At 44.2% G+C, this 19,953-nt stretch overlaps 1 protein-coding gene across 18 annotated transcripts in view; it reads left to right on the top strand.

Moving 5' to 3' along the window:
• The window catches only part of CYRIB (CYFIP related Rac1 interactor B), a 148,543-nt gene that overhangs the window by 51,770 nt on the left and 76,820 nt on the right, over positions 1-19,953 (top strand). For 5 of the 18 annotated variants that reach the window (XM_045895879.2, XM_064587879.1, XM_045895882.2 and 2 more), the window contains exon 1: positions 14,509-14,649. The exons of 11 other annotated variants lie outside the window; for them this stretch is intronic. Coding sequence is in view for 1 of the 7 variants with exons in the window: in XM_064587876.1 (XP_064443946.1) it covers positions 15,564-15,603 (40 nt within the window). In the remaining 6 variants the exon portion in view is untranslated. Of the gene's footprint in view, positions 1-14,406; positions 14,650-15,468; positions 15,604-19,953 lie in introns of those variants that run through there. 2 more of the 18 variants (XM_054512451.2, XM_064587876.1) reach the window with 2 other exon arrangements.

A 19,953-nucleotide genomic window follows, 5' to 3' on the forward strand; every position in this document is an offset into this window, starting at 1 on the left:
TGTTTCCTTAGTTCTTATAACACCCCTGTCAAGTAGGTATTTCCATTTCACAGATGAAGAAACAAGTTCAGAGAGAGGCTAAGTCACCAGCAGCCACACGCCTAAGAGAGCAAGGTGTTTTGAGGCTGTGCATCCCACATTCCTTCCTCTCCTTTCTGTGATGAGAAAGTAGAGAAAGTAGATGGTTACCAGAGACCCTACAAAGGTTCATCTAATGACACCCCTACAACAAGCAGGGCCTTGGGAGTAGTTACTCCTTTTCATTTCAGGCTTTTATTAGTGGAATTCTGCCTGCTTTTTTTTTTTTTTTTTCCTTTAACTAACTCTAGAGGGGAGGAAAACTCCTGTCCCAGGTCCAGATAAGCAACCTATAATTGAGCTTCTGAGAAGAGCAGAACCATTGTCAACTCACATTGCATCAGAAGAGATGGTTGCATTCAGATAATTTTACAAAAATGGTTTCTCTCTGCTTTTGACTTTGCTGCCTGAGGCTTCCATTTGGTTTTAAAGTAATAGAGTAACTATTATGTAACTGTATACAATGTTTCTTTCCCCTGGGCTCAAGTTCACTCATGTGTTCAAAATACAGAATACATTTTTTGGTGAAGAGTTTATGTAAAGCCAGTGTGATTCCTAAATTAAACTGCCAAAACAAGGGCGTGCAAGCCGGATTTTCTGGTTTTCTCCAGACTCTGCAGAGATATAACATCCAACAGAGCAGGAGATGATTTACCAAAACTCATGCGTGTGCTGGTGGGGAAATGTCTGTGTTCTTATTGCCCCCTGCACCTACCGTGCATGTCTTGAGCTTTGCTGCCCATGGGAAAGAGCACTGGTTTATTCATAGATATCCTGACCTCATTTACTTGCACCCCGCTGGACATGGTTTCATCCTGGGAGAAATTAACAAAAAATGGGGAAATAAAAATGGTGGCTGGTGACAAGTTGACACATAAGACTTTCAAGTTAGATACTGGTTTTTGGAGTTCTTGTGTCTGCCTTCCATTTTTTTCAGGTTATTACTGATGATAATGAATTTACCTATCCAAATTTCTATTAAATTGTCTACCATGTTTTGGGTCCTGGGGATAGAGAGCCGAACAAAGCATAGTCTCCATTACTAATAGTCTTCAGTGGTCCTCCTCTGGACAGATCTTCTCCCAGTCTGTCCATACCAGTATGTTTTTTTGGTTCTGATTTACTCTGGGCCTGGCAAACTCATTAAATTGGACCTTGGAAAAAGGGTGAAGTACAGAAGAGGAAACAGGAAAGTCCTGCGGGTAGATGCTTAGGCTTAGGTGTCAAGAGGGATTGCTGAGCTCATCTTGTAGACTCTAGAGGGTGACTACCGTGGTTGTCATTAGGACTAGTATTTAGGGTTTGTTTTTTTGTTGTTGTTACCACAGCGTAACCTAACTCATCCTGACCGATGTGACCACCACTATCATAGAGGGGGCAGGATTCCTAGAATCTGGCCAGCTTGTGTATGCACTTGTGAATGCGTGCAGGTGCAAATACATATAAGTATAGATATGAATCTGGTGCCTGTGTATCACAGTGGTTCTCAAACTCATCTGCATATTAGAATCACTTGGGGATCTTTTAAAGTTCCAAAGCCCAGGACGTAGTATAGATGAATTAATTCACCAACTCTGGGGGTGGGCCATAAGCACTAATCGATTTTTTTTTTTTAAGATTTTATTTATTTATTTATTTGACAGAGACAGAGATAGCGAGAGCGGGAACACAAGCAGCGGGAGTGGGAGAGGGAGAAGCAGGCTTCCCCCTAGGAGGGAGCCCGATGTGGGGCTCGATCCCAGGACTCTGGGATCATGACCTGAGCCGAAGGCAGACGCTTAACAACTGAGCCACCCAGGTGCCCCAGCACTAATCGATTTTAAGCTCTCTGGGTGATTCCAGTTTGCAGACAAGCTCAAGAACCACTGGCTTATGAAAATTGTAATAATAACATCCCTGTTATTATCTGAAGAGGAGTAGGGATAGTGGTAATGACAATGATACTAGCCATCATTATCCTTTACTGACTGCTTCGTATCTGCCCGGCAGTTTCCTGAGTGTATACCAAACATTGTCGCATCTAATCCATACTGCAGCCCTGCCAGACAGCTCTGTAGGTGGTTGGAGAAGGAAAAGAAGGGGGTCATATCTTTTAAACTGATGTCAGCCACAGAGCTGCTTAATCCAGATTGTCAGGTATAGTCCAGAAGGATGGAGTTGTTGGGCTAATCTTATTGACCCCAGAATGACCGCTGTGGTCATCATTGGGGTTGAGACTCAGGGGTTGTTTGTTACCACAGCATAACCTGGCCCATCCTGATGGATGCAGCCATCCTTTTAATAACCACAGTGGATTCAGGAGTCGATATGCAAAAGCACATTTTGCAAAGTTATAAATTGAGAGTGAGTTTATTTTGGGTTGTGGCTTGGAAAGAGAAATGAGTGTAGTAAACCAAGCTATTAATCTTGGGTTGGTTGATTCATCCATCAAAATCACTCAGTGTTTCAAGGAATCAGGTTAAATAAATTAATAAAACATTACCTTGTATGTTTGTAGTGCTTTTCTCAATGGGATACATGGTGCTATAGGAACGTCATACAATTGCTAGTCTTCTTGACACATCCTAGAAGGACTGTTGGGCATCAGTAGGGCCATGTGTTACTGTAAGGTAATAACAGGAGCTAAGTGGTAGTGAAACGCTTACCCAACATCCATAGGGATGCCTGGCTGGAGTCTTGGTGGGTAGGCAGGAGTTTGGCCGGGAGGTGTGGTAGTGTTGTGAAGGGTGTTCATAGCACAGAGAATAGCACAGGTAAAGACCCAATAGCAAGAAGTAGTATTTATAGGAGCTGTATAATCAGTTTAGTATTAGTACCGAGAAAGACGTCATTCCCCGCTCTTGTGGGTGATTGAGAAGTCCCATACAACCTGCATTTCCACTTGTTTCTTTATCATTTGGTACATGTCTCCTAACATTTTCCCCCCACTTTGGGAGAGATTTGTGTGTAATGAAGGACCAAATAAGCATAAGGCTTTAATCCACTTCATTTACCATAAAAGATCACACCAGACACCACACCTAATGTTGTACAAATGCTTATTAGTAGAGGTTTTTTTTTTTTTTTAAGATTTTATTTATTTATTTGACAGAGAGAGAGAGATAGCCAGAGCAGGAACACAAGCAGGGGGAGTGGGAGAGGGAGAAGCAGGCTTCCCGCAGGAGCACGGAGCCTGATGCGGGGCATCATAGTGTTGCAGGATTTTTTTTCTCCATCCCTGCCCACGGTTCTTGGTCACGCCACTTTGAAGTATGAAGAGGGAGACCAGACAGCAGTGGGCAGAGAAGCAAGGTTTACTGAACGATAGCAAAGTGATAGCACAAGCTCCCAAGGAGGGAGGGGACCCAAAGGGGTTGCCCAGTAGAGGTTTTTTTTTTACGGGACTCTGTTGATGCCTCAACCTTTGGATCCAGCCATTGGAAATGAACTCAGCCCGTGTCTGACTCTCACTCTGAGTCCAGGCCTTGGGGATCGTGTTCCCAGGAGACCCCTCTGAGCCCCTCTTGGGCCTTCAGTTCTCTTCAGTGTAAAACGTTGGATTGAAGGTGATTTCCAAGGTCGCTTACATGTCTAAAATTAGGTGATTCATCAGGTACTCATTAATGCAAGTGTCCTGTTAAATAAAAATGCTAAGTAAATACTGAAATGGATACTGCAGACAGACCAGAGCTTGGGCAAGGTGGCATTCTCCTCTCTACCTTGGTTTGTGCATTAAAATAGAAGGAGGGATGCTTTCTCATTAAACCTGTGCTCTAACATGAAATCAACACCAGGATTTTAGAGAGCAAGCTAGCTAAACCAGCTAAGCTGCTTCTTAACTTGGACCCTATTGGTTCTCTCTTAGAAAGGTGGTGGGGTTTTTTTTTTGTTGGTTTTGTGTTTTTTTTTAAATCATATGCAATATCTTTTCTTCTGTAGCCTCAAAACTTAAAACTTTTTCACACTGTAAGCTCGTCTTAGACATCCCCATTGTTCTGAATTTCAGCTAGTTGGTTAGACACCTAATCATTTTGGCGACTTGGGTGGGGAGGGTTTATATCTCACCTCCTTGCGTTGCTCATCTGTCTGGTTTTAGGGCTGTGTCCATGTTGGGAGTCTGGAGTAGGGTGATGGCCCTAGGACTGGGATAACTCAGGCTGGACCAGTGCTTGACCAGCTTGACCAGGTTTGACCAGCGGCACCTGTTTGAGTGCATGCCTTATGCCAGGATGGTGCCCAGCTCTGTGCCAGCACTGGGGATACAGTGGTAACAAAACAGCATGGGCTCTGCCCTTGTGGGGCTCCCAGTGTTGAAGGAAGTACACAAATCACTGTGTGATCATAATTATGTATGGGCTATAAACAAGAAGCACAGGGTCCTGAGCACTCTCATAGCAGGGCATCCAACCTAGTTTGCTTAAAGTTCAATTGCATGGACATGATGAAGAGCTCAGGAAAGCAGTTGGGGAAGCTGGAGGCATTAAGAGTCATGTACGATCAAATGCAAGATGGGAACAGGTGAAGGGTTCAAGATTAAGTCTGCAAATAGCACTAGGGTTCCTGTGAGTTGATAAAGTTCAGGACACCAGACCTTCCTTGGAAAGCTTCTTGCCCCTTCCCTTCTAATTCCGCAAGGCCAAAGGAATTATTCTTTCCATTAAAATCTCCAGGCCATATGTCTGTATCATTTCTTTGGCAGTTGTGTGTTGCTCTGTATTGTAGTAAGGCATTGTGTCTTTTATTCCCCGGAAGGGAAGGCTGTTTCCTATCTCGGTGTCTCCCCGCACCCCCAAAGTGAGTATGGAATTGTTGATCAGGTGGTTAATGAAAAGGCCTATAGCTCACCAGTTAACCTTAGTATGTGGGACGCGTCCTTCTTACATCCACAGCAGCAGATCAAAAGAAGGCTTAGAACCTGTGGGAAGAGTAACAGGTAACAGTCCCAAGTGCCCCTTTGTGCTCAAATTCACTAAAGCTTCCATCGATTGAGGCAATTAATGGGGGAAGCCTATCAACTTGGGAATAGTTTAAGAGATAATAGCTTGTAATTAAAAGTCCAAGATAAATCGGCTTTTCTTTTCTGCATCTTATTACCTAGTTTTCTTTCTACCCCTGTGATTCTGTTTCCATTGAGAGAGCCTTCTGTTTGCTTTGGCACCACCCGCCCTTCCTTCTGCCCTCCTTCAGAGTTACTCCCCACCCCCTTGGCCACTTCTTCTATTTCTCTTTTATCTTTCTTTTGGCTACGCACTTCCCTTTTTGAAGGCCATCTTTTTAAAGAAAATTGTTCAAAAGATTGAAGGAAAATTTTAAAAAATATTTCATCCCTACTCTCTCCTTTTAACCTCTTTGAGCCTATCTGCAATTTCTCCACGGGGACACATATTGTATATTAATGGCATTTTATTATATATACAGTTTTGTACTTTGCTCTTCTAGAATAGTCACAAATTTTCAACCAGCAAATGTTAATTGAGCTCCTACTATGTGCTGGGCGTCGTTATAATGGCTAGGGTAGATGCATCAGTGAACAAACCAGACATAAATCCCTGCTCTTCCTGAAGCTTCCGCCTGGTTCATGGAGAGAGAGAACACGCATAATACAAATTCTCTTAAGAGGTGACCACTGTTGCAGAAAGAAACCGGAGGATTAAAGAAGGTTGGGAGTATTTATAAAATATTTTCTCATGTTGCTACCATCTTCCTGTGTACTTAGGGGTTGTATATTACCCTTGATGTTGATGGATTGTATTTTATTTAGAGCATTTAGAGCCTTAGAACTATAAACTTTAAGTCTGGAGAGGACTTATGAATCATTGAGAGCAAATCCTTCATTTTTGAGGTGAGGAAAAACAGGTCCAGAGAAAAGAAATGACTTGCTTAAAATTATACCGCCCCTAAGTGGCAAAGCAAGGGCTTTTAAATTTTAATTAAATTGATTTTTGTTAATTCTAGAGACAGGTCTTTCAGAACCCTGCTATGCTGTTTCCCTCTTGTGGGAAATTGAATTTGTTTCTGGTTTCTATTATAAATAATGCTATAGTGGGCAGCTTTACACCAATACCATCTCAATGAAAGCAAGTTAATAATAACAGTAATAATAATAAATAATAGAAGAGGCTAATATTTATCAAGCACTTACATTTGCCAGGCACTGTGCTAAGTGCTTTGCATGAAATAACTTAATTCTGACAGCGAGTACTGTTACTTCCCTATTTTTTACAGATGACACAGTGAAGGGATTCAGACTCAGGTCTGGGTACTTAGTCACCGTGATGGACAGCCTTCCAAGTTTGGATACAAAAGCTGCAGATTTCAAAAAGCAAGATAATCTGTAATGCACATTTATTTAGACACTTAAGAGTTTTCCAAGAACGTTGACATATTAGGTTTAATTGTATGCAATTGCTGTTTTTAGGGTAAAACGTGGGTGAATGTTAGCAGTTTCTTATGTTCCGTCTGTTATTTCAGTTAATCCTCACGATAACGGTGAATTAGGTGGTATTGTGCCTGTTTTATGCATGAGTAGCCTAGCATTTTAGCTGGAGCTTGGACACTAAGTGGTATAATGAATGTTTGCAGAGAGATCTGAGGAAGGGGGGACGGGAGGCAAGGAGAACAGCGTGACCGAGGCCAAGTAACCAGCTGCTAATACCTGGCTCAAATCCTGGTTCCATGTCTTAGTAGCTTTGTGACCGCCCACGAAATACTTACATTCCTTGTACCTCATTTCTCATCTGAAAACTGTCATTATAAAGATTGAGTTTATGAAATGGGTGGAAATCACTTTGTTCAAAACCGGCAGAAACGAAGCAATCGATGCGAGGGCGTGGTGGTGGTACCTCCTTCTGCCATGATGTTTCAAAGCAAACCCATCTCTTTTCTCCAACCGCAGTGTTTCTGTAAAATGCACCAAGAAGCTTTTGAAAATGGCATGGATAACTTGATGACCCTTGACACCATTGGGGAGTCTCTTTCTTTACAGATAAAGTTGTCCTCTCACCCGGATGGGGTGCTAAATAAAGATGGGTGGAGCAACAGAGATGAACCTCGGTTTGGGTGTTTGGGTCACCGCAGGGTGAGGTCCAGGAACAGATGGCCCACCCAGCTGTTCCTCTCCCTCCCATTGTCTGGTGCCATTTCTAATTTGACGATATCTTGCCCCCCTCCTTCAGGTGACCCCCTCCTGGGCCTGTGCATCTTGATAAGTTGGCCCAGCCACAGTGGGGGCGGGCAGGTGGGCAAGACAGCGAGTGCCCTTGGGCACTGAGCCTTCCTGCTGGAATGGGGTCTGTTCTTCTGGTCTGCTTCACCAGGTGGGCCTGGGGAGGCCTTTCCTCCTGGAGGGGAGTGACTGTCAGAGCTGAAAATGCAAAGTGGCTCCTGAAACCCCACCAGGGGCTGGGCTCAAAGTGCTGCTGGTGGGAAAAGGCAGTGCATCCTGAGCATGCCCTCTTGGGTTTTTCTGCAGCCAGCTCTTTGTCTCCAAATGGGGCAATGGGCTTTGGGCTGTGGACTGCTTAGGACATCAATAAACCCTGTGAGCCACCAGCCTGTCCCTCTAGGGAAAAACTGCCTCAGGGCAGGGCTGGGGAGGCAAAGCCATGGCTTGCAGAAAGTCTCTTCCTCTTTTTACATTAAAATCTTGGCAAGAAACTGCACTCTTTATTTCTGTCCCCTGTATCAGCAGCAGATTCTTTTTTTTTTTTTTTCTTAAATAAAAATTTATTGACTTTAAATACTGAACTCCGAGGCATCATCCTGGCTTCGTCAGACGTCAGCTTTTCCCGTTGCAAACAATTTTGCTTCTGCAGTTGACGGGGACTCTAATAACTCCAGGTGGTGAATGGGCGGTGGGGAGTATGGTTCTGTAGAAATACAAGCTCCAAAGCAATACAAACACAGAGGCAAAAATGGGAAGCTTGTCAAGAGGGAAGTGCTGTATTAAAACATGTTACCTTTATTGGCATTAAAGAAACCTCCCCTTTAGCTCAACATGAGGAGATGTGTTACATCCTTTATGGTGTAGCGCCTGAGTGGTATAGAGCCTTTCACAACAGGGCAGCTGAAGTACTTTTATTAAGGAAAGGTGATTAAGATATACCGTGAGATGAAACGCAGCAGATTAGTTTAGAATATGCACCATTTTTATAAAAATATATGCATTATCTTTATATAGATATAGAAAAAAACATTTGGAAGGGTGTCCACATGGTGGGAGGTTGGATCGTAAGTGTTTATATTTTCTTCCTTTTGCTCATCTGTGTTTTCAAATTTTTTCTGCAGTCAACATGTGTTATTCGTATAGTTAGGGTGAAAGGAAGGTGTGTGTTGGGGGGCTGGGAACCTCCCTTTTTTACCCAATCATTCTGCATACTTACTGAGGGTCTCCGAGGAGCTGGATGCACACAGTGACAGGTGTTGGAGTGGGCAAGATAGCCCCGGCCTCTGCCTTCACAGAGGTGGTGTTTTCGTGGGAGGCTCTTTAAAAACATTTTTAAGGGTCGCCTGGGTGGCTCAGTCGGTGAAGCGTCTGCTTTCAGCTCAGGTCATGCTCCAGGGGGGTCCTGAGATCAAGCCCTGCGTCTGGCTCCCTGTTCAGTGGGGAATTTGCTTGTCCCTCTCCCTCTGCCCTTCCTTCCCGCTCTTGCTCTCTCTCACTCTCTCTCTCAAATAAAATCTTAAAGAAAAAGAATAAAAACATTTTTAAGCTAGAAAATAAAAATATTTACAGGTTGTAATAAGTACTGTGAGGGAAAAAAAGCCAGTGACCTGCAGGAACGAGTGACAGGAGGTGGGGGTGGGGCGATGGCAAGGACCACTTTGAGGAGGTGACCCTTAAACTAGAAGGCCAAGAAACAGTCCCTTGAAGAGGCTGGAAGGCATATTGGAAGCACAGGGAAGGACCAGCTGTGAGAACCTGCCACCTTCCTGCAGGTCGCCCAGAGGGCTGGCCAAAGTGGATGTTGTGGAACTGCCCACTGGTGAGAAATGTTACATTTGGGAACGTGACAGAGGCTCATAGACAGAGCCTCTGGGGAAATATGGCCCTAAGGACAACTTTATGACTCCTGAGAGACTGGTTAATGTTTTGCTAGATAACAGGAGTGTCAGGAGTGTGTTAGGGTTTGAGTTGTTGGCTTTGTACTCTGTTGCTTTTGGGTAGGAGCTCTGATGCCATTTTTCATGCTGGACAGGCCTTTAGTGCTACCCTGGGGATGCCCAGGCCTCCTTCCCCTGTCTTCTTCTGGATTCGTGAAACTCTCGTCCATTGGTGCTCAGGCATAAGGCAGGACACTAGAGTCTTAGTCCTTAGCCTTTGGACCCCTGGCCATCCTGGAAATGTTGGGGAGGGTGCTTCTTTCCTCAAGTATTCATTCCTTCCACCAAGAGGATGAAGGAAGTAGTTGATAGAAGTCCCTGAATGTTAGGTTGAGGACTTATACGGTGATTTTGAGTTAATTATGGTAGCACCATCCAGAGTCCTCTCTAAGAGCAATCTGAGCAACGCAAATCAAGAACCATAACAGTGGTCAGATCCTTTAACCCAGAAACTTCGGTCCAAGGAACTCGTGTGGAGGGTGTATATATAGATACATATCTAGATAGATAGATAGATAGATAGATAGATAGATAGATAGATAGATTTTTTTTTTTTAATGGGGAGAAATCTAGAATACAGCAATGTCTATAACAGCAGTAATAGTCATTAATGAAATTGTGCTTTGGGGCTTTGAACATATTTTCCTATATAGTACTTATGAGAGCTTTGCAACATTCCTGTGAATGAGGTTTTTAGGCTGGTTTCCCAGATGGGAAGTGACAGGTTAGTGAGGTCACATGAGTGGCCCTGGTTCACTCTGGCAGATTCAGGCTCTGACCTCTAGTACACGCATTGTTGCCTGGAGGGTTTGCTCAGAAACTCAAGAAAACGTTGGGAGTCAAGAAAGCATAGGGAAAGGACCAAGACCGAAAATCGTTATTGAACTTAACACATGCTTAGTTCCATCCCAGGTGTTTTGTACATTTTTGCCAGGTTCATCTTTACAACAAACTTGGGGGGAGACAGGCTCTGAGAGTTTGAGTAACTTCTATAAGATGTAGAACAGGATTTAGACCCTGGCTAGGCTGAATCCAGAGCTTTGAGGGGGTTTGGGCTCTGCTGTATTGTCCTCGGCTTCACGAGAATGAATTGCTGGATGAGTGAGTAAATGGTAGGCTGATGTGTTCTTTTCCACAGCTCTGCAGTTCTCTGTGCAGTGTATTTGCCCAGTCGTCTCCCACGAGAGTTGCAGCTTTGCTGGCCCTTGTGGCCACACTTTTCCAACACCCTTCACCTAAAGGCTCTCTTCCCTCGCTCAACCCATCCCTTGCAAAATGCTCAGAACCAAATGAGTCTAGGGTAAACCAGGCATGCAGGGTGTGAACCTTTAGTAACTGAAGGAAATGGAGCTATTTCAACATGATGCAATGTTCTGCAGCCATTAAAATGATAAATGTGACTGTAGAAATATGAAACGGTATTGGGAAATAGTTGCACGTATCTGATAGTAGTTGAAGCAACGTGCATTCACATAGGTAAAGGTGGGAAGAGGACAGGAATGAAAACTGTGAAGGTATTGGGATTGAGTGGTATCACCTTCCAGTTGCTCTGCTAAGCTAGGAGTGTCAGGGTCACGTCCCACAGCTTCTGCTGCTTCTTCCCCCAGATTCAACTAGTCACAAACTCCTGTAGATTCAACATGAGTATATATTTTTTTTACTTAAAGATTTTTTTTTATTTGACAGAGGAAGAGAGAGCACCAGCAGGCAGAGTAGCAGGCAGAGGGAGAGGGAGAAGCAGGCTCCCCCCACCCTGAGCAAGGAGCCTGATGCGGGGCTCAATCCCAGGACCCTGGGATCATGACCTGAGCTGAAGGCAGTCACCTAACCAACTGAGCCACCCAGGTGCCCCTAAACATCAGTATCTTAATTCTGGTGCCCATTCTTGCTCTCCACTGCCAGTTTCCTAAAGCAGGTTCTCATTATCTCTCCCCTGGACTGCACAGCAACTTCAGTGGTCTGTGGGTCCCCATTCTCATTCCCACTGTAGTCCATACTGGACACTGTCGTCAGAGTGATCTTGATATAAAACACATCTAATTATGTCTCTCCTTTGCTGAGAAGCTTCTGTTTACTTGTTATTGCCTTCAGGAGGCAAGTTCAAACTCCATAGCATGGTGGTTGAGGAGATCCTTCACCATCTCACCCAGTCTTCCCTCCAGCATTTCATAAACTGCCCTTCCTCTGCCCATGTGCCTTCTCTTCTCATCCCTTCCCTGATCTCTTCAAGACCAAACCCATCCTCTCTGAAGCCTTCACAGCTGTCCAGGGATTGTTGGTTCTTCCACTCTCCTAGATTACAATGAATCGTGCTGTGCTGTAATTATGAGGTCACAGCTCTTTCACTAAATCCTGAGCCCCTCCAGGACAGGCACCTGCCCTGTCTACTGACCTCCACTTTAAACCCTCGGCATGGTGCCTATGACATAGTAGAGGGGCGGAATTGTGTGTTGATTGAATGCATCAATGATTAAGTGAAACAGTTTATTCTTTGTAATGTTTTAAAGTTGATTTAGTAATGCAATTTTCAAAGGAAACAGCATTTAAAGAAGGCATCAGGAACTTCTGAAATTTACAAAAGCAGAGTCAAGTTATGTAAATGGACAAACTGTGGAGTTGACAGATTGGGTTTGAATCCTGGATCTCATACTGAGCCTTGGTTGCCTCATTTATAAGATGGACATCGTAATAGTACCATATAGGGTGGTTCTAAAAGCAACAGAGGAAATGCAAGTAAAGTGCTTAGTACAGTGCCTGGCACATAGGAAGGACTCACAAAGAAAAATGCTAACAAGCCACAGTGATTAAATCATCGAGAGCAGAGTGCTCTTATGTAAACCTCTTTTTTGCATCCTCCTGCTTTTTTCAACATAAAACTTTGAAAGCTTTGACCTCAGCTGAAATGGGATTACATTCATGCAGGATAACGAAGAAAGGATCGGGGAAGAATAAATTCAGCACTTCTCTTAAGGTCTTGTTTTCTGTTCTCATTTTCAGGATATCCCACATGGGATAATGGTTGAGCTTATGTGTGAGTTGTGACGCAGGCCAGGATGGGTCTAGGGCTGACAAGGAGAAAGGTGTCTCCAAAGGGGGCTGATCTTTTTTTTTTAATGATTTTATTTATTTATTTGACAGAGAGAGACACAGCAACAGAGGGAACACAAGCAGGGGGAGTGCGAGAGGGAGAAGCAGGCTTCCCCCAGAGCAGGGAGCCCGATGTGCGTGCAGGGCTGGATCCCAGGACCCTGGGAGCATGATCTGAGCGGAAGGCAGATGCTTAATGACTGAGCCACCCAGGCGACCCTAAAGGGGGCTTATTTTATGGTTATCATTCATCAGTGGGCTTTTCTTGGCTGGACTGAAAGCTCCCTCAGGCTGGCATCATATCTGTGTTGCTCTCCATAGATAAAATTAGGACCAGTGGATGAAAATTGTTGGGTATCAGATTTTTGCTCATTGTAAAAGAAGACGTTCCTCACGATGAGAAGAGGCCGACCAGTGCAGTAATGAGTTCCCCATAATGGGAGATATTTGAGCTAAACTGGATGGGGTTGAGAATACTATGGAAGAGATTTCTGCTTTTGTTGGGATACTGAGGTGGAGGAGTGTGGTTACTCAGAGCACATATTTAAGGGACGGGGCAGGTGTATGAACTCTCTTCCTTGGTACAAATTGAGGATAGTGGGTTTCTACGGACCAAGGTTATTTAGGGATGCGTATCAGTGTGTCAGAAACATGGACCACAGTTCCTGGATTGTGAAGACCGTCTGCCAGCATCAGTGTTGGCAAAAAATTGGCTCCCTCAGTTTAATTGAAATTGATGAAGATTATAATAGATATAGATCCCCTAAATCATCCTAAAGTATGATAATTAGGGCAAAAGTCTGAGGCCTAGGACTCTTGCCTTTAATGTGTGCCTTCAGAAAGCCATCCAGTCTCTCTGTGACTCTTCTAACACATTTCTATATAGTATGGCTCGTACCATGTAGTCTCCATGTAACTCAAGAGGAAGACAAAAGGCTAAATAAGGTAAGGGTTGCTCTTCTGTATTTGGGGCAAGGAGTGATTTCTTGGCCACATCTGGTAAGGCCTGGATGGTTCCTGGCATTTTACCTATTTGACCAGGAGTTCATAATCAGGGTTTTTCATAGGTAAGCTTCCTGGGACCATAAATCCCCTGACATTGTATGTAAATTTGTGTGTATTCTTCTGGGGGAGAAAAACCCCTACTTTTGTGGGATTTTCAGTAGGGCCCATGACCCCAAAATATTCAGAACCATTTACTTCCATGGTAATGATCTGCTCAAACCGAAAATATTCCAGAGAAAGGTAACATTGTAATCATTTACGCTTTAGTGTTAATGAAAAAATATGAGAGTTTCATAGCAGGATTAGGATGAACCAGCTAGATAGATGTTCTGGTTTTGTATGTAAGGAGGGAGCATTTATGTTCAAGAGTGAAGGAGGATTAGGGAAATAAAATGCTGTGCCCTGGGCCACATCCAAGTTCTCTGCCCCACCCCCCGACATTTTTGCCCAGAGCGGAACCCGAGAACAAAATCTCATTCATCTGAAAGAGCGGTGCGTGGCAAGGTACAAGTCTCAAGTGGCGCCTGATTTCTGTCCTCAGATTGATCATTTAACACCTCCCCAGGGCGTCTCCAGGATACCATTACAGGCGATAACGGTGCACCTCTAAGCTCTGAGGAGCCTGCCAGCGCTTCTGCCTTAACGGGGAGCGTGAGTGAGGTTCAGTACCTGGCGGAGAGGGAAAGGCGTGTTCACCAGCCCAGCCATTCCAGGCGTGGAGAGTGGTGGGAGGTGGCAGTTTCGCGGAGTTCAGTACAAAGAGTCCTGATCTGCGAGTTCCGAGTTCCAGTTCCTGCTTTTTCCGAGCTCGCTGACCTGAGACAGCTCCCCCCTACCTCTGAACCTCAGTTTTCCTTCTGTCAAATGAGAAGGCTGCAAGACTCGGATCCACCCAGATGCCATCTCCGCGCGGATGTGCTGCCCCTTTAAGGAACGCGGGGGCGCGGAGGCGGTGGCCGCGCCCCCTTCCTCTCCTCCCTTCCTCGCCGGACCACCTGTCTCAAGTCTCGCCCCGCCCCCTCCAGGAGGGGCGGGGAAGAGGGGCGGGGAAGGAAGGCCGAGGATTTACCTTGCGGGGCGGGCGCGCGACGCATGCGCACGGCCGGACAGGTCCGCTGCGCCCTCACTTCCTGGCATTCCCCCCTCCCCCTCCTCGCCGTTACCCTGTACATCCGGGTCACTTGCCCTCCCCACTCGGAGCCGCCGCCGCTGCTGCAGCCGCCGCTTGGCTCGTCGCGGCTCCGCCACAGGGGCAGGTGCGGAGGGGCTCCCGGTCCGGCCGCCGCCGCTGCCCCGCTCCGGGCCCGGGGCTCCCTCTAGCGCCGCTGAGGAGCCGCCGCCGCGGCCCGAGGAGGGCGGAGGAGCGGGGCTGAGAGCGCCCGGAGGCTCGAGCGGAGGGTGAGTGATTTGTTTTTACCCTTTTCCCCCTTCCCTCACGCCCCTCACTTTCCTGCCCCAAGACCCCGTTTTGGCGGCGAGGCGGGCGCGGTGGTGGCCGCGCCGGCGCGGGGCTTCCTCGGCCCCCGGCGCCGCGGGCCCGCCCCGGCGCCCACCCCCGGCGCCGCGGTTGCACCTCTGCGGGCGCCCCCCTTCCGCCGGCCCGCGGCGCCCCGGCCCCTTCCTCCGCGGCCCCGCCAGCGACTCATTCATTCGGACCTCCTTTTCCCCCCCTTTCCTCCCACCCGCACCGCCACGCGCGTGCTCGCCGCGCCCTCCCACCCCCAGAGCCGGCCGCCGCGCGTGATATCCGGCTCCCCGGCTTTTCCCCTCCCGCGTCGGCGCTCGCCCCCCACCGTCGGCGCCCACCTCCCTTAACTCCTCCGGGCCGCCTTTCCTCCCTCCCTTTCTCCCCGGACTCACCCGCAGATCCACACCCCCTTTTCCCTCGGACTGCGCCACGCCTCGCGGCGGCAGCCACTCCCCCTGGTCACCCGCGTGGCACTTGGTGTCTTTATTGCCCCTCTCCGCCCTTCCACCTGCGCGGCCAGGTCGTCCAAGTATACACCGCGTTGACCACTTAAATCCCCAGCACTTAAAGTCCAGATTCTCGGTCACAGGGTGTGGTCTTAGGGTGTTTCCAAAACACACAATTTGTGTTAAAATTACCCAAATCTGTTCCCGTCAAACTGTAGTGGAAGTGGCAATTGCTGTGTGTGTGTGTAACTCATGGCTATTCTAGGCTGCACCAGATATCTTTTTTTTTTTTTTTTCCTGGAGGGCTGTCTGTGATGGGTTAATTTTCTCAGACTGTAAAATTTGGCAGAAGATTGCTACTCCTTTCTACACCTCCACCTTCCCGCTCACTTGGTTCCATGACGGATTTGCAACATTACCTGTTACTACCGTTTGTTGGTGAGACTTTTTCTCCTCTTAATTTGTCGACAGCAGTTATCGAGTGTCCCCTGGTGTGCGGAATACTGATGAAATGCCTGAATTCTTGCAGTACCACAAAGTGCCATTCTGGATAAGACAAAGATTTTTGGAATTTGTTTACACTTGGTTCCCCCTCCTGCAGATTTATTGCGTTTGCCGTCATTTTACTCCGTAATCTTTATGTGGAAAATGTGGATCAGTCAATTTTGTGTTCTTATAGTCTTGCAGTTTGGCAGACTGACATTCCAGAGGAGGGTTTTATGTAGATGAAGGAATTTGAATCACTTCGGTCTTTGGGGACTTATTGCAAATCATTTTAGACAAATGGACCTCAAGAAAAACGCACTGATCCTTTTAATTCTTTAATTGTATTTAATAATAGAAACAGAAGCTTTGTGTCTAGAGCACTTTGATAATTGGGGCTTATTTGATAACCCCTTGGTAAGTGTTGTAGTTGGCTAAAACTGCCTGATCAGCATTCATAAAATGATATGATAAGCCTCCCCCTTTTTTTTCACGTGACTGTGGTTGTCTGTAATAATGAAGTCAAAGGAAGGTTTTTAGTCCTGTAGTGTACCTACCTGGATATCAGTATGATACAGTTGCTATCAACGTTAATATCAGCATTTTCTAATAGCCCTTCTGGGGAGCTAAGTATTAAAAAGGCACTTGGCCGTGTGTTCTCTTTTAGGTTTTGGATAACCACTCTAGCAGTAAGATTTCTTAACTCATAGTTAAGATTGCCTCTCTTTGGCAGAGCAATTTTGTTAGATAACATTTTTCAATTCTTAAAACTTTTAACAGTTACATAGCTACTTCAGAGGAAGTTCTTGGATCATAAGATGCTGGATCTATAGTATGAACTCTAGATCATTTGGTAATTGGGGCTAGATTTTTCTCTCCTATGAAATTGGTTCATCAAAGGGAGACATGATTAGTAAATTGATTCTAGTTGCCCTAGCAAAAATATAATTTCATATTTTAAGATTAAGCGAATTTAGTTTATTTCTGATAGATTACAGGTGATATTTTACATAATCAGATTTAGAATTTTTCATTTCTCTGAACTTTCCCCAAAAATGGGTTAAAAAATGTGTTACAGGGGTGCCTGGGTGGCTCAGTTGTTAAGCGTCTGCCTTCGGCTCAGGTCATGATCCCAGGGTCCTGGGATCGAGCCCCGCATCGGGCTCCCTGCTCAGCGGGGAGTCTGCTTCTCCCTCTCCCACTCCCCCTGCTTGTGTTCCCTCTCTCGCTGTGTCTCTCTCTGTCAAATAAATAAATAAAATCTTAAAAAAAAAAATGTGTTACATAGTGTCACTCTTGAGATTATTATATTCATATTTGGAATGATCATTTACCATAGTAAGTGATTGAAGAGTATGGAGGGATGCTTATTTCATTTTACTGCTGGTTTCTTTGGGGGAAAATACTGGACTGTCGCTTATATGAGGTTACTTAAATTATTAAGTATTGATGCACTTAACTGTAGGACCTATAATTTGCTCTTTCACTGTTTAAGGAATACAAAATTATAATATTTGGAAATATTTAATTATATTGTTAGTGACATTCCCGCTATTATTTTTGGTCTCTCCTTTTCTTTTACTGCACCAGAATTTAGCCTGGTGCACAGTGGATACTCAAATGTTTTGAATAATTGAAAGAATGGCAAGGTCAAAGAGTTTTTGACTATAGCATCATTTTGTAATTATGTGGCAAAAGTTTTGGGAAAAATGTTGATTGCTCTCAGCTGCAGTTTTCTCAAGTTCATATATTTTGAGAATTGCTCTATTTGATTTTTTAAAGTGCTTTGAGATCTTTGGGGAGAAAGTACAAAGAAAGTACAATAGGCATGTCATTTTATGTTACGCTTTAGTCCATTGAGTAGATTTGTTCACTTAGAATGGATATTTGATATCTTCTCAGTATTCATGAGCAACAGTCAATTCAGGTTATGTCTTGTGCATTTAAAGTCACCATAAAAATTCTTAGATGTGTAAGCTCATCCTGTATTATGATCAGTTCACCAAAATGAGGTTAATTTTTCAAGAGATATTTTTTCAAGTGGCAGAAATGGAATGTATCATCAGTAATGTGACAGTGGTTATGTAATACATTAATGATCTTATTTATTTGAGAGAGATTGAGAGAACGAGTGAGGGGGGAACAGAGGGAGAAGCAGACTCCCTGCAGAGCAGGGAGCCCAACATGGGACTCGATCCCAGGGCCCTGGGATCATGACCTGAGCTGAAGGCAGATGCTTAACTGACTGAGCCACCCAGGCACCCCAGTGTTTATTTAATATTTCAGTGGTGGTGGTCATAATGCTAATAGTAACTAGCACATAGTGTTTACTACTTGCCGGGTTGAGTCTAAGAAATTCTTTACAACAACCTTGTTAGGTGTTAGTATTCCCATGTCACAGACTAGGAAATTGAAGTTAAGTAATAACTAAAGTGACACAGCTACTAAGTGATAGAACTTGGTTTTGGCTCTTTAATTATTATGCTGTGATAGTGAACACCTACTATATGCCAAGTTCTTTATATACATTAAGGTAGTTTTATGACAACCCTGCCTGGTATAGGTTAATTCCTAGTTAACTACTAATTAACAGGAATAGCAGGCTCAGAGAGCTTACGTAACTTGTCCAAGTATGCTCCCAAGTAGGGTGAGGAAGGCTGGCATAAACCCAAGCCTCTGTGATTTCTAGTCTTTACTAAAATTCTATTTCAAAGTACTGATTTGAGGTCCTGTATTTTATATTATATATTTAGAAGGCATACTTAAAACAGCCAGTCTAAAAACTTTTTCAGCTGACACACAGGATGGAGAATGTTCACTTCTCTACTCTCTTGTGAGCATATACAGGATTATAATTTCCTGCTTACTAGCTGTAGCTTCACCCTTTTCCCACTCATATAAGTATATTGGAATGCAAATGAGTGACATTTGTAAAACTTTTTATTTATTTATTTATTGATTGATTGATTGATTTTATTTATTTATTCATGAGAGACAGAGAGAGGCAGAGGAAGAAGCAGGTTCCCAAGGAGCAGGGAGCCAGATGCGGGACTCGATCCCAGGACTCTGGGATCATGACCTGAGCTGAAGGCAGATGCTTAACCATCTGAGCCACCCAGGCGCCCATTTGTAAAACTTTTTAAACAAGGAAATCATTCTTAGAAGGTTGATTCTTTAAAAACACACATTTCTTGTGACACATCCTATGTTCTGATAGTGGTACCACTGGTGAGAAAGGCTTTTTTTTCAAAGATATTGGGTGATTCTGTTTAAGTAGAAGACCTTATGCAAAGATATATTTTTGTAGCTATTTAATTTATTTTGAAAAGATGACATTCAATGGTACTGTTTTATGCAACACTGTGAAGTTTTCAATCCTGTGCAGTTATAGTCTGCCATGGGAGTAATTTCTACTTGATATATTCGAGTTGGTACAATATGTCTGGTATTGTATTATAAACCTAAACTAATACGGACACTTCACTGTGCTTAGAATATTTCTTCCAGTCATAAATTGGCATGTTCTCAGATAATTCAAGTTACACTGAATACTAATTTAGGTCAAACAATTTTAGGACATACGTGCTATGAAAAAAGTTATGACATATTCCCAGATATTATTATTTGGGGATTATTTATGCCATTTCTCTGTTCTTTATGAGAGTAATAGAAAGTTGAAGGCACTAATTTAATCCATGATTTACTAGGTAGGTCTTGAAGTGGACTTTTATAGTTTGCTGATTTGTGCTCTTATTGAGAGATTCTACTCATTGTAAAATTTTAGTATGTATGGACCAAACCGTTGCACTAAAGCCCTAATTTGCTTTTGTCTGATAGTGTGAAGATTCTCAGATTAACTATGAAATGGGAATAATAATGTCTCTGCTGTGTGCCTCACAATTCTTATGAAATATTTATATTAATTTCAATGCAGTGTGGTAGGGAGGGCAAAATATAATTTTATTAAATTAACACATTTCTTTTTTGCGGGGGACACAGGGAGAGGGAGAGAGAGAGAATCTCAAGCAGACTCCTCACTGACTTGAGATTCTTTCTCTCCCTCTCCCCCCCACTTGCTGTGTCTTTCAAATAAATAAGTCTTAAAAAAAAAAAAAAACTTGTTTTTGATAATGTATTTTTTGACAACTAGCATAATACTTGGTATATGATTGTTATGAATCCCCCAAATAGTTAATGAACACATGAGGACGCTTATAATAACAGTGAATAAACTACTAGTAGTCCTTCCTTAGAGTAGAAGAGCGAGAAAAATAGACAATGTGAGTTCAGTGCTATGTATTCCAT

The sequence above is a fragment of the Mirounga angustirostris genome, unplaced genomic scaffold (assembly GCF_029215605.1).
Source record: "Mirounga angustirostris isolate CCGP_5_RB_7025 unplaced genomic scaffold, mMirAng1.0.hap1 SCAF_4, whole genome shotgun sequence".
NCBI classification, from domain to species: domain Eukaryota; kingdom Metazoa; phylum Chordata; class Mammalia; order Carnivora; family Phocidae; genus Mirounga; species Mirounga angustirostris.